The sequence below is a fragment of the Cricetulus griseus genome, assembly GCF_003668045.3.
Source record: "Cricetulus griseus strain 17A/GY chromosome 1 unlocalized genomic scaffold, alternate assembly CriGri-PICRH-1.0 chr1_1, whole genome shotgun sequence".
NCBI classification, from domain to species: domain Eukaryota; kingdom Metazoa; phylum Chordata; class Mammalia; order Rodentia; family Cricetidae; genus Cricetulus; species Cricetulus griseus.
Window position 1 is genome coordinate 254,622,642 of NW_023276807.1, and position 14,732 is coordinate 254,637,373.

The 14,732-nt window shown below is 41.0% G+C and overlaps 1 protein-coding gene across 1 annotated transcript; it reads left to right on the plus strand.

Moving 5' to 3' along the window:
• The first annotated feature begins 13,010 nt into the window (after nt 1–13,010).
• LOC100762137 (chloride intracellular channel protein 1-like) lies at nt 13,011–14,732 on the plus strand. The gene is given in 3 exon segments (XM_035453120.1): nt 13,011–13,192; nt 13,808–14,426; nt 14,428–14,732. Coding segments are annotated over 3 exon segments (957 nt in total). The 3' UTR covers nt 14,584–14,732.

The window sequence follows — 14,732 nt, forward strand, 5'->3', positions numbered from 1 at the left end:
AAATTACCGAAATACACGAGCCCTCCTTTGAAGCATTATGGGCCAAGCAAAGAAAAATGACTAATGAGTAATAACACACAGTCCTGACAGGAATCATAAGCTGGGAAGGAAGTTGCATGTAAAATAATAATAAAGAATATTAAATTGTCATGAGGCCCTGTTGGAGACAAATGAAATCAGAACAGATTCTCAGCACCAATCATTTACTCACTCCCCTTTGAAAGTGTCCCAGGAATCTGCAGACAAGGCATGCTTTCGCTTGTGTTGCCTTCCTGTTAGAAATGAACGCTTGCTAAGATCTGGAAACTGCAGATAAGGGGAGGCCATGAAAGAAAAAGGCTGGGAGAGGCATACAGGTTCATTGTGTACTCAGAACCCAGGTGGAAAAACAGGCTACCTTAACCCACTCCATATAAACAAAGCAGAGTGATTTATTCTATGAGAGACATCCTTAGTTTGCTGGCTTTGCATTTCTTCTTTTATAATATTGTTCTCTTTAAATATATAGCTGATGCTGAGGTGATAAACAGTCAGAAAAGTGCTCACCAAGCAAGCATGAGGATCTGAGTTCTTTCTCAGAACCCACATAAAAGTCCAAGCATGATGACAGGAATATATAACCCATCAGTGAAGAGACAGAGACAGGCAGATCTCTGGGGCTCACTGGACAGCCAGCCTAACCTCATCCTTGATTTCCAAGTTGATGAAAGACCTGTCTCAAACAAAATGAACAACTGTTAAAGAGCAACGTCCAAGGTTGACATCTGGCTCTTACCACACACCCACTCACGTGAGCACACACACAGATACACATACATGCAGACACAGATACACACGTGTGAACACACACACAAATTCATGTATGTATACATACAATCATATACATGTGCACATAAATAAATACTTTAAATAAGAGGTAATATTTAATTTTAGGGTTAATGCATCTTAATTTCAAAAGTAGAACCTCAGTGGTTTAATTTGGAGACTCTGAATGTTTAACTCCAAAGTACCCATCACAAAAAAAGGTGACATTGATTCTTCAGAGCTCATCTTTGGGAGTTAAGTTGAGAAATTCCCACCAGTCTAACCTCAGCCTTTTGGATATGTACTTGCTACTAAAATCCACTGCACTTCCAGAACACAAAAAGCATCTAGATTAGGAAGGCAACTCATAGCACCTCATCTCTTCATCCTAGAATTTGTTGACCTACAATAGCATTTCTCAAATCTAGCTGCTCACGAGAAACACTTGGAAAGGTTTACAAACTTACTAGAAGTCTAATACCCACCTGCCCGCTTGGATAGAATTGATTTGTGGTAAAGCTAGGGTAGCCATGTTTCTCCTTGGCCTTTAAGTGACTATTATGTGTAAGTGGAGTAAGAACCATCCTGGCTTCTCACACTTCATTACTCCTGTACCCAAGCCCAGAATATGCCATCTGTATATGGTGTCTTCACTGACTCTTGTCTGCTGGAAGTTGTGGATCTGGCTTGCTGTTCTCTTGATAAAACACATTGCCTGGCTGTGGTCATTTGAAAGAAAACACCTCCCAGAGGAAGTAGCACTATTAGGAGATGCGGCCTTGTTGGAGGAAGTGTGTCACTGTGGAGACAGGCTTTAAAGTCTCAAGTATGCTCAAGTCATGCCCAGTGAAACAGTTCACTTCCTATTGCCAACTTATCAAGATGTGGACTCTCAGTTCTAGCCCATGTCTGCCTGCATACCCCCATGTCCCATCATGATTATAATGAACTAAATCTCGGAAACTGTAAGCCACCCCATTAAACATTTTCTTTCATAAGAGTTGCTATGGTCATACTGTCTGTTCACAGCAAGAGAAACCCTAAGACAGAAGTTAGAACCAGGGACTGGGGTATTGCTGTGATAGGCCTGACCATGCTTTTGTTTGAAGGACTATGGACCTTGGGACTGTGGATTAGAAAATCGGTTGAATGTTTTAGTGCCACATAATGAGCCATACTAGTAGGAACATGGAAGACATGCTGCTGAGTGTGACTTGAACTGTAGGGGTATGGCTCAAGAGGTTTCAGAGGGAAGAATATTAATATGTGACCTCGGAGAATGTGGCTGCCATTTGCCCTTGTCCAAAGACTACATCTGAGGCTAAAGTGAAGGGCTCCAGATTAATTCCACTGGCAGAGGAAATCTCAAAGCAGCCCAGTGTAGACTCTGTTGTGTGGTTATTAGTGGTAACTCTAATGAAGATTTATAATGAAAAGGAAAGCTGCAAGGTAGTACAAAATGCAAAATAGGAGAAAAGTTCAGCCTTTTATGTCGGACCACCAGCCCACAAATAACAAGAAGACTCATTAATCATGATAAGCTGGGTCATGCAGATGAAAGAGCTCTTTAACTTAAATTAACACATTTATAATAATTTATTCCATCACGTGGTGTCTCTTTTCAGTACCTCCTGTTTCCTCTCTGTGTCACCTGTCTTCTGTGCACCTAGCCTCTCCTCTTCAAAACTCCCTGGAAATCTTGTCTATACCTCCTGCCTAGCTATTGGCCATTCAGCTTTATATTGCACCAATTACAGCAAATATATCATCACACAGTGTACAAATATCCCACAACAGAAAAACAGCATCAAGAAGTGGAATAGGGCTAAGAAGATAAACAGATTAGGAAAAGGAATAAAGGGAGTGGTGACCTCAAGGAAAGATCCCACCCAGCTAAATTTCAAACTTTCAAAAAGGAATTAGAGAAAAGCTTAGAGCTGGGTGTGCACCTTCCCAGCACTGGAAAGGCAGAGGCTAACAGATCTCTGAGTTTGAAACCAGCCTGGTCTACAGAGCAAGCTCCAGAACAGCAAGGTTTAGGCAGTGAAGGAAACCATGGGAAACAGAAAGCTGGTGAAGATGTAACTGAATGAGGGGACCATGATCCAGCCCCAGAAAGCCACAGAACTTTGTAGCTTCAGCCATGTGGTTCTTGCTTTAGAGCAAAGGATAGAAGAAATGAATTATGGAATTTGCCTCCACAATTAAGGAAACCACTGAGACCAGCAAATGTATCAGGGGTGTCTCTGAATGGAGGCCTAAAGAGGCCACTTCGTGAAGCTGTGAAGTTAAAGCCTGGAATGGAGACCTCAAGATGTTGGCGATGCCAGAGCCATGGGATACCTGATGAGAAGAGCCCAAGAAAAAGAAGTATGTTGCAGTCAACAAAGCCGAAAGGAGCTGTGTCCCGCGCGCGCGCTGTATGATGGAGAATGCAGGAAACGGCTCCCTACAGAGCTGGAGTTCTGAAGAGCACTTTGACGTCAGACATGGAAATGCAAGGTTTGGAGTTTGTCCAGCTGGTTTTTGGTCTTGCTTTGTTCTGCTATCTCCCCACTATGCTTCCTTCCCTGGGTTTTTGGGATGGTAATATTTATCTTGTATCATTATATGTTGGAAGTATGTGATCTGCTTTTCCATTTTGATTTTACAGGGGATTACAGTTAAGAGATTGCCATATGTCTCAGAAGAGACTTTGAATTTAGATTTTTAAATAAGTTTGAGACTGAAGACTATGAGGACTTTTGAAGTTGAACTGGATGCATTTTTGCATTATATGAGTGCATGCCTTTGGGCAGCCAGGGAGTAGAATGTGGAGATTTGAAAGAAAATGGTCCCTAAAGAGAGTGGTACTATTAGGAGGTATGGCTTTGTTGGAGTAGGTATGCCCCTTTAGAGGAAGTGTGTCACTGTGGGAATAAGCTTTGAGATCTCCTTTGTTCAAGCTACACTCATTGTGGTAGACAGCTCACTTCCTGTAGCTAATAGAATAAGACATATGACTCTCAGGTCCTTCCCCAACACTATGTCTGCCTGCATGCTGCCGTGTCCCTCCATGACGATAATGGACTGCACCTCTGAAAATGTAAGCCACCCCAGTTAAACATTTTCTTTTGTAAGAGTTACCATGGTCATGGTCTCTCTTTATAGCAATAAAAACCCTAAGGACAGTGGCCAAACTTCCATTCAACTCTTTTTATGTTCTAACTTCATCGGCTAATCCCAATACAGCACTGGCTACATTTCCAACATGACAAAAAAGCTGAGATGTAGGACTTACAAGGACAAAATATTTCATTCGGCTAAAGTTTCCTGTAGGTGATCACATGATCCAACTGCTTTAGGACTTTAGGTGGAGAAGCTCATCATGGTACAAGCTTGTGGGAAGCCTGATCACTTCCTGATGATCAGGGAGCAAAAACAGAGGGCAACAAAAGCCAGAGTCCTAAGAGTCCTTTCAATGATGCAATGGTATTCCTGCAATGGCCTAACTTCCTTCTACTAAGCCCCACCTCCCAAAGGTTCCACCCTCACCAACAGCGCCACCATCTGGTGACCTGGCCTTTAACATGGCTACAGGGGAAACTTCCAAACTCTAGCACCTACTATCATTATATTTTTTAAAAAAGCCTTCGTGAGAGTATTCTTCTGTCGTAATATATTATTTATGATTTATTAAAGCTTGCCTGAGGATTCAGAAAGCAAAGTCAGCCACAAGCCATAAAAGTCAACTACACACATTTAATCCCAGCAGCCAGAAGCTAGGAGGTGGTGTCACACATCTTTAATCCTGGGACTCAGGATTATTAGATAGACAGATCTCTGTGAGTCTAAGGCCACCCAGATCTACACAAGACTGAATCAGTCTAACAGAGAATTACAGCTCACACCTTTAATCCCAACATTAGGGAAGTATATAAGACAGAAGCAAGGTCTCAGTAAGAGGCATCCATTCTCCAACCACACTGAGGAGAGGTTATAGTCTGAGGCTTGGTGAAGAACTCATGTGTGGACCAGCCCATTCAGCCTAAGGTAGGGGTAAGAAACTAGTGGCCTCCGGGTGTTGGTGGCACACTCCTTTAATCCCAGCACTCGGGAGGCAGAGGCAGGTGGATCTCTGTGAGTTCGAGACCATCCTGGTCTACAAGAGCTAGTTCCAGGACAGCCTCCAAAGCCACAGAGAAACCCTGTCTCGAAAAAAACCAAAAACAAACCCCCCAAAAAAAAGAAGAAGAAGAAGAAGCTAGTGGCCAGCTTCTTTGCTTTTCTGATCTTCAGCTTGAATTTGAACCCCAATATCAGTCTCGGGGTCTTTTGTTAATTGGTTTATATTCCCCCATACTAACCCATCTCACATTTGCAAGTCAGATCCTCCATTACATTCAATAAATACCTCAGCATAATGCCTTATCATGACTATCCCTACATTCTGCTTTTCACAGAACTTCAGCACTGTACAACTGTCACCATTTACAGCCAAATTAGTCTGCTTTCTATGTATTCAAAGGGATTTAGCAGAATCTCTAGTCTCTGCCTATTAAGTCACACTGGCACGTGCCCTTAAGTTTTGACAAGCAAAGATAACTACAGACACTGCCAATTATTCCAAGATACTGAAGAAGAAATGGACCCATACCCCAATGACAGTTCTGAATGGATATCAGACAGCCCCAAAGTACTTTGATAAGATTGGTTTCTATCAGATGCAGACAGAAAGAGAGAGATTGGACCTTTACTTCTACAAGGCCACACCTACTCCAAAAAGCCCATACCTTCTAATCCTTCTAGTCCTTCTCAAGCAGTTATACTCCCTGGTGACTAGGCATTCAAATTTATGAGCCTACGGGGCCATTCTCATTTAAACAAGCACAAAGTCTGTGGAATTTCAATCTAAGCTAAAATGATGTATTTGAAATCTCCTTAAGATTACCTTAAGATTACAGAAGGAGGGTGGACAGTAGATACCAGGTAGACTCTAACAAGAGGAAGAGCTTCTAGTGTTCTACGGTACAGTAAAATAATTGTACTCAGACAAGAATTTACTGTATATTTCAAAATAGATAGTAGAGAAGATTCTGAAAGTTCTGAATATGGTGAAATGATAGATATTTGAAATGATATGCTAATTATCCAGATCTTGTTATAATACACTGTATTAAAATGTCACACTGTATCTCATAAATATTATGTGTCAGGTAAAATTAAAATATATATTTAAAAATATTCCAACTGTGATTTCTCCATTACACACATTTAATTCATAAGCACTGGGCTTATGCCATAAATAATGAAAACATTAAATTAATTTATAAAGCACAGTAGTGTTAGGGGGAAAACAAAGACCAGGAATTTCTTATCCTTAGAAATGCTAAGTTGATCTCACTGGCTCCTATCACTCATTTTCACCCCAGTGAATAATTGTTCAGTTCTTCGTCTGCCTTGTGAAATGTGAGTATAATGTACTTGCAAAGCTTTTTGAAATTGTAAATTGGAGAATTTTATTTAAATTCAATTTGAGTACTGTGTCTTAATTATCTGAGCAAGTGGAAAAGAACAAAACACCAAAAATAGGAAATTTAAACAATGTAGATTAAAATACATACTGATATGTGTATATTCTTAATCTTTCAGGAATTAGAAAGTTGCCAAAATTATACTATTTTCTGGCTTAAAACTCTCCCAAATGATTAATTTCCATCATACTGGACCACTATGTCACTGTCTTAGCACTACTACGTGGGTAACTTTCCATGATGCTTTACCATCTAAGTGCTTTACTTTTATAATTTTCTTAATTCTTAGTGTTGTTGCTATTAAATCTACACTAAAAGGTTATGCAGTTATGTTTACCACCAAGGTAAACCATTATGCCCTCAGTGATATTGTGCCCTGCTAGCTTTATTTTAGTTCGTATGATTAAGAAACAGGTAGCCCACTCAACAAGAGTGAAATCATTCCTGGTACTAGAAACCTAGCCAACTACTCATTGCTACTAAAATGATGGGTCTTGGAGAACTGACAACTACCATTTTACTCAATAGCACAATCCCTAACTACATTCTAAATATTTGTTCTTATACCCACAGGTAAGGTCTCTCCCTTCATCAGTGAAATGTCTCAGACAGAAACCATTACAGAAAACGGAAACTGACCAAAGCACAGAGAACAAATGACCAGGTGGTGCCCATCCCCAACTGATATATCGACAATACAACTCCTGAATCTAAGGCTCTGGGAACAGCATGGAAGAGGCGGTAGAAAAATTGCCAGAGACAGAGGAACAGGAAGTTTGCTGTGAGATTTTTTTTCTCTTAAAAATGTCAGAGAAACTGCCCATGATGTCCTATCAACATGGCTGCCTACATAAGACCCCAACAAGGATAACACAATAGACATGCTAATACTCAAAGGGGAGATTTCATGGAATCTCAAACCTAAACAAAGAACTATAGGCAACTAAGCAATTCTGAGAGCAAGAGCAACAGTCTTCCCAGGGAAGAGCTCCAAAATCGATTATACAATACCAAGTGGCCATCCCTGAAATCAGACATGCAGGTAACCATATAGAGACTGAGCAGGTTGTATTTACATATTCAGGAATATATACATTTATATATATATGTGTGTGTGTGTGTGTGTGTGTGTGTGTGTGTGTATGTGTGTGTATAAATGCATGTGTACATATACATATGTATTATATATATATATGTTTGTGTGTTTATATGTGTGTGATAACAATGAAAGAAATAGAGGCTATGAATTTGAGAGAGCAAGGGTTGGAAGGAGGGAAAGTGTGGGGAAAATCATGTGAATACCCCTTAAATTTAAAAAATCATAAGGTTTATCATTTTTACTATTTGAATACATAGTTCTGTGGCAAATATAAATGTATATTATTGTATCACATTCACCAACACCTTTCATCTCCACGAGTTTTCCATTTTTCACCAACATCAACACTTTGTTTTTGTTTTTGTTTTTGTTTTTGTTTTTGCAGACAGTATGCTGTGCAGTTGAAGCCGACCTTCCTTCATCTCCAGAATACAGGGGTTACAGTGTGGATACCACACTCAGCTTGTGCAGTGCTGGGGACCAAATCTAAGACCTAGTACTTCTAAGGTAAGCACTCTGCCAACTTAGCTACATCCCCACCCCCCAATATCAATCTTCTTACAGATCACTTCTGATAAATATTAAGTTGATTCCATATAACTTTTATTAAGGTAAATGCAAACTCTCAAAACTGGTTTTTTAAGAACAGAGTTTATATGCATTAAGCTTTCTCATCCTACACAGGCAACCTTCTTTTTTTCAGTTAGGTTTTATACATTTTCACTGTTTGGTACTTGACTAACTACATTCTTCCTCTGCTTGCCTTTATCAGACCCAGGGAACTTATGGCCATGAACTTCTGGCAGTCTCGAACAGCAGCTGGAGTGTAGGGCGTGGGTGAAGCTAGGATTTTTCTATCTATAAAACTGAAACCTTTTAATAAATATACTTCATTTGCTTTAAAAAAATGTTCTGCCTTTGAACAAAGGATATTAAGTCAAAGCAGGCTCTTTGGTTATTTGTTTTTGTTTTGCTTTATTTTGTTCCAGAAGCATTCTGCTTTTAGACTAAACCATTTTTAACAAACACAAGATGGTACCTACTAAGGAAAACAGTGTTTTTCCAACACTTTAATAATACTGTTTACTTTAGCTTCCCATCATCCTAACTTGATTAATAAGGTTTACTTTAACTGTTCGTGACTCCTGAGGAATATAGAAACTGACCTGGTACACAAAAAAAGTTCTTTGAGTTTCCAAATAAAGAAATAAATATTAATCAGACTACTACAAAAGTACAAACTTTGGAATTAGAAAAAAAATACTTCTAAGGGTTTTTTTGGTTGTTTGATTGTTTGTTTTTACATGCTAGGATCTCAAATGTTCTTACTTTCTGGAAGAAAGTGGATGCTAATGGTGACAGTCACTAAATTTACCTCCAAAGTCAATTGCCTTCTCAGAACTTCACCCCATAAACTTTGAGCCCTGATGTTAAAACTGTCCTATAAGGAAGGCTGGAGATTTAGCTCAGAGGTAGAATACATAAGGTCATGAGTTCAATCCCCAGTAGAAACAAAATTTTTAAATTTAAACAAAAATTTTAAAAATACAGAAAATAGACTTCTCCCAGTCCACAGGCTGGGGTAAGCTCTATGTGGGGAAAAGGTGGTTTCATTCTGAGACCACATCTCGTGGGTGGCCACCCGTCTCCCGAAGTACCCATGACTCTTCTTCCCTGGCTCAAGGACAGCTCTGGTCTCTCTTACTCTTCTTGAAAGGATACCAATCCTAACTGATCCAAGTGCCAGCATGACCCCTCTTAACAGTAATTACTTCCATAAGGGCACTTCAAATGCAGTTCCTTTGGAGACGCAGGGCTTCGGGCTCTTACTGCAAATATCTTCTTAACGAAGAAGTCACTAATAGATTCAACACCTGTTCTTAGGTCCTCAAAGAAAAGTGTATAAACACAAATATCAAAGGATTCAAGCCTTGCTCACCCCAAGTTGACTCAAACTAGAATTAGCTATATGAGTATAATAACATACAACTCTTGAGAATTCTTTTAAAATACAGAGAAGGAAGGAGACAGTACATGTCCAAGGAATAATTTTTACAAAATAATGTAATGAAGTCCAACTACTGGTGTGTGCTTTAAGCACTTTTTTTGAGACAGGGTCCCCCTATGAAACCCAAACTCATCTTGGACTCTGGACCCATCTGTTTCTGCCTTCTAGGTGTTGGCAAACCAAGCATGCACTGGCAGGCACAGTTACTCACTATTCAAGTGTTGCATCCCCAATGCTAGAGGCCACAACTCTAACATCTCCTCTATGGTATTAGGTCACAGAAAAAGAAAAAAGAAGAAACTATACATTGAACATGCATAGTTCTGAGCAGAGAGAAAAGCTTTTCCCAGCAGGGCATTTGGAACCACACACTCCAGCATTGCAGGAAGGACATGTTTCTTCCTTACTCTTCCTGAACTCTGTTGCTGAGCTTTTCAAATTTGTACCAAATCACAGCCCCAGGAAAGCCTATGCTGGGCTGCCAGTGGGCTTGCCTTCCTCACAAGGTGGAGACATTGTCCAGCACTTTCTGTTTTAGCCAGAAGTTCACTGACTATTCAGAAAAAAACACCACATACCTCAGTTAGTCCAGCACAGACCTCTGTGACTGTCAAGTCAGGTGTAAGGACAGTCCTTTTTGGGTATTTGCTGATGAATCTGCAAAGATAATATCTCAGGTGTATATGGGCACATACAAGTAGAAAGACTTTTTCTGCTACTGTAATTTTCTAAGGAGAGGTAGTTACATTTTCTGTTATTTTTTTCTCCCTGATACATTGAAAAATGAGTTAATTAATATAAACATTCATTTAACCACAAATGTTTAGTGGTGATCTATGAAGTCTCTGAACTGTTGAGCCCTGGGGCAAAATAAAGAAATAGGTGCCTATTCCCATTTTGTAAGTGGGAAAATAGATGTCAAGGATAAGTGAATAGCAAGGCAACAGCATAAAGTAGAAGCAAGAAATGTCAGGTGCCATTGAGACCAAATTCAGTTTAATTTTCACTCAAAACTGCGTGCTTTTCATTCTCTGTTTTCCAGAAAAGAAAGGCCAGGGCAGAACAAGAAACAGTTTGCATGCCCTTTCTTTCTATATACAAAGACATTAGAATTCTCTTACCTTGGATTCTATTTCCCTGCATCTACCCAGCAAGGGAAATAGAGCAGAAATACATTAATAAATAGTAAATAGCAAGAGTGACAGTTACATTAACAAAAAAGAACTAATTTTAAAATGTATTGCTAGCATGCTTCATCTTTTCCACTTTGAAGACAAGAAGGAAAAGCCAGTCTTTTCCAGGAGTAGTAGTACATACCTATATTGCTGTCACTCAGGGGGCTGAGGCAGGAGGATTGCCTGCTTAAGGTCCATCTAAAATACATAACTTTAGCCTGATTGGGGGTTTGTGTGTGTGTGTGTGTGTGTGTGTGTGTGTGTGTGTGTGTGTGTGTGTGTGTGATGTATGTGTGTGTTGGATAGTTTTATGTCAACTTGACACAAGCTAGAGTTATCTGAAAGGAGGGAACCACAATTTAGAAAATACCTTCTAGCTGTAGGCCATTTTCTTAATTAGTGATTGATGAGTGAGAGCCAAGGGCATGGTGGGTGGTGCCATCTCTGGGCTGTTGGTCCTGAGTTCTATAAGAAAGCAGGCTGAGAAGTCATGACAAGCAAGCCAGTAAGCAGCACCCCTCCATGGCCTCTGCATCAGCTCCTGCCTCCAGGTTCCTGCCCCGTTTGCATTCCTGTCCTGGCTTCCTCTAATGATGGACTACAATGTTGAAGTGTAAGCCAAGTATACCCTGTCCTTCCCAACTTGCTTTTTGATTATGGTGTTTTGTTGCAGCAATAGAAACCCTAACTAAACTATAGTGGATATACATAATAAGCAAAAAAAGTCACTGTTAGTAAAGGTTGAAATGAATACATTTAATAGAATTGTGAAAGCCAAACTAATGTTCACCAAACTCCAAGGTGTATGGAGCAGAGATTCAAAATTTTCTATAATTTCTGATAGTTATAATTGGTCCCTAAATTTGCCTACTTCTTAGTCAATTTGAAAATTCCTGAAAAGAGATAGCTAGGTATCTGTGTTAGTTTGAATAAGTTGGAGGAAGGGTAAATACGATCAAATACATTTCTCAAAGAACTAATTTTATAAGAAACTCTATTTCTCTTGAATAATTAGATTGGTTCACCCAAACAGGGTATGACCAACATTATTGCAAGCAGTTCTCATGCATATAAAACTGTCTAATCGGAAAGACTCCAAAGAAAGATGAATAAAACCTCACACCACACTTTGGCCAGATGATTTGCATGTATCTTATTGTGACCCCTAACATGAACTCCTGTAATCATCTCTTCAGTGGCCTCTGGTTTCTTTTGCACTCAGCCCCACATGTGGAATTACATGCGTAATTTCACACAGATTACTACACCCTTGCTTAAAATTCTTCAATAAATCCTAAGAACAATAATGCAGATCCTTTACTAGGCTAAATAAGGCTGAATCTTACTAGCTCTGACTGGCTCAGACTGGCTGAGACTGGCTCCTCCTCCCTCCATATTTTTCATTGGTGGTAGTTGTTTTGTGGGTTGTTTTAGTCTGGGTCTTTGTCTTATTTTGTTTGTGTTTATTGAGTTATGTCAGTCAAGAGTTGTGAGAGAATTTTCTGCATGTGTGTGTGTTGTCTTTCAAATGTATATGGGGGCATGTTTGTGCATGAGCATATGGGGACCAGAGTTGAGATCAGGTGTCTTCCTGGATTGTTCTCCACTTGATTTTCTGGGACAAGGTCTCTTGTTGAACCTGCAACTCACCAATATGGCTAGTCAAGCTAACAAGCTGGCCCCCAGGAGCTCATGTCACTACTTCCTGGGCACTGTTGCTGGAGTTTCTTGTCCTGCCAGGTCCCTCTGCCCTTCAGCCCCAAATAAACACACAGGGACTTATATTAATTATGAAACTGTTGGCCAATGGCTAGGGCTTCTTATTGGCTAGCTCTGTCTTAATTATTAACCCAATTTTATAAATCTATGTATTTCCACATGGTCTTGGCTTACCAGAGAATGTCCGGACCTGTTACTCCTTTGGTGGCTACATGGCATCTCTTCCCGGTATCTCTCCATCTACCTTTCCCAGAATTCTCCTCGTCTCCTAATCCTGCCTATCTTCCTGTCTCTATTGGCCAAACAGTGTTTTATTCATCAACCAATAAGAGAAACATGTAGGGGATGCTGTAGCCACTCCTGCAAGGGCGTGGTCAGGGTGATGTAGAGTGAGGGATACTTACGTGGCAGCTGCTTTCACTTTCATCTTTGGTTTGCTCTATGGACTGCTGCCCTGCCACCTGGCTAGGTCACTCTGTAAGTAAGGTTTTTCCCTATTAAATCCCCTGGTGTTTTACCTGACTCTGTATTGGTAATTTCCCACATTAGAAACATATATACAGAAGGACATCCCCCATCAGGGCACCAAGATGACAGACAACCATTGTGGGCCTACTGGAAATCCAGACCCCAGTTACACCTTGAGTCATTACTTTCTTTTTTGTTTTGTTTATATTTTGGGTAATAATAGGATGGGTGCTGTAGTGATGATTGTGATTATTGTGGTGGTGGAGGGTCATGGTAGTGACAGTATTGTTGGTAGGACTGATAGTAATGACAGTGATATTATCAGTGGTGGTGGTGATGGTGGTGATGATGATGCTGTCAAGGGTAGTGGTATCGGTAGAAACGGTGCTGATGCTGATGAGGTGTGGTAATAGCAATGTTATTACTGGAAGTGGTGATGATGGTAGTACTGGGTTTTTTAGATCAAGCTTCAGCAAGAAAGCTATTTCATAGAACTAGCTCTTGTCTTTCTGCACAAGCCAGCCTGCACTTAACAGGTCTTCTTCCTCTTTCCTTACTATCCTTCCTCTTCTTCACCTTTTATCCTTCAGCAAGATAAAATGTGTAGGGTTTTAATTTTTTCTTATATATCTCTCTTTCTGACTTCTGTAGTTGTTCCACTATCTTAATGATAAATGTTCAAGTTACTTTATCATGGTATTGTTTATATATTATTCATTTGGGGTTCCTGTCAAATTGGCTCAGTCTGGTCCATGCTGTACACTCAGGGGATTTTCAATGAATGGCTACAACTGGAGGGAAACCTTCAGGAGCCAATTGAAGAGTTAGTGGCCTAAAATGGCTTTACAGACCTTTCTAAATGCCAGAATTTGCCAATTTTAGGAAATCTGCAAATGGCTAGGTACATTTTGGCCTAAAAGGACTTAAGTCATGTACATGCATACACTTCTAAAAAGCCAAATATCAGGGCTGGAGAGATGGCTCAAGATTAAGAGCACTCGCTGCGCCCGGCCCCTCCCAGCTCCCCCGGCGACGGCTGCTTCCTGGTCCCCGAGGCAGCCGTGGCCGAAGATCAACCTCAGGTCGAACTGTTGGAACTGTTCGTGAAGGCTGGCAGTGATGGGGCCAAGATTGGGAACTGCCCCTTCTCCCAGAGGCTGTTCGTGGTACTCTGGCTCAAGGGAGTCACCTTCAACGTCACCACCGTGGACACCAAAAGATGGACAGAGACAGTTCAGAAACTTTGCCCAGGAGGACAACTCCCATTCCTGCTGTATGGCACCGAAGTACACACAGACACCAACAAGATGGAGGAATTCCTGGAAGCTGTGCTGTGCCCTCCCAGGTACCCAAAGCTGGCTGCTCTGAACCCTGAGTCCAACACCTCAGGGCTGGACATATTTGCCAAGTTTTGGGCCTACATCAAGAACTCAAACCCAGCACTCAATGACAACCTAGAGAAGGGACTCCTGAAAGCTCTGAAGGTTCTAGTTAACTACTTGACATCCCCCCTCCCGGAAGAAGTGGATGACACCAGCGCTGAAGATGAGGGCATCTCGCAGAGGAAGCTTCTGGATGGCAATGAGCTCACCCTGGCTGACTGTAACCTGCTGCCAAAGCTTCACATCGTACAGGTGGTTTTTTAAAAAATACAGAGGCTTCACCATTCCAGAGGCATTCCGTGGAGTGCATCGGTACTTAAGCAATGCTTGTGCTCGGGAAGAGTTCGCCTCCACCTGTCTGGACGACGAGGAGATAGAGCTGGCCTATGAGCAAGCGGCCAAGGCCCTGAAATGAGCACCTCTTAGAGGCTCCTTCACCCACTCTGTGCTCGCCATAGAGGCTCTGGGAGGCTACCGAATGGACACACTCCAGAACAGCCAGTGGTCAGGAAATCCGGGGTACATGTGTGGGGCTGGGGGAGGAATGGGGGAAAGGATAGGCGA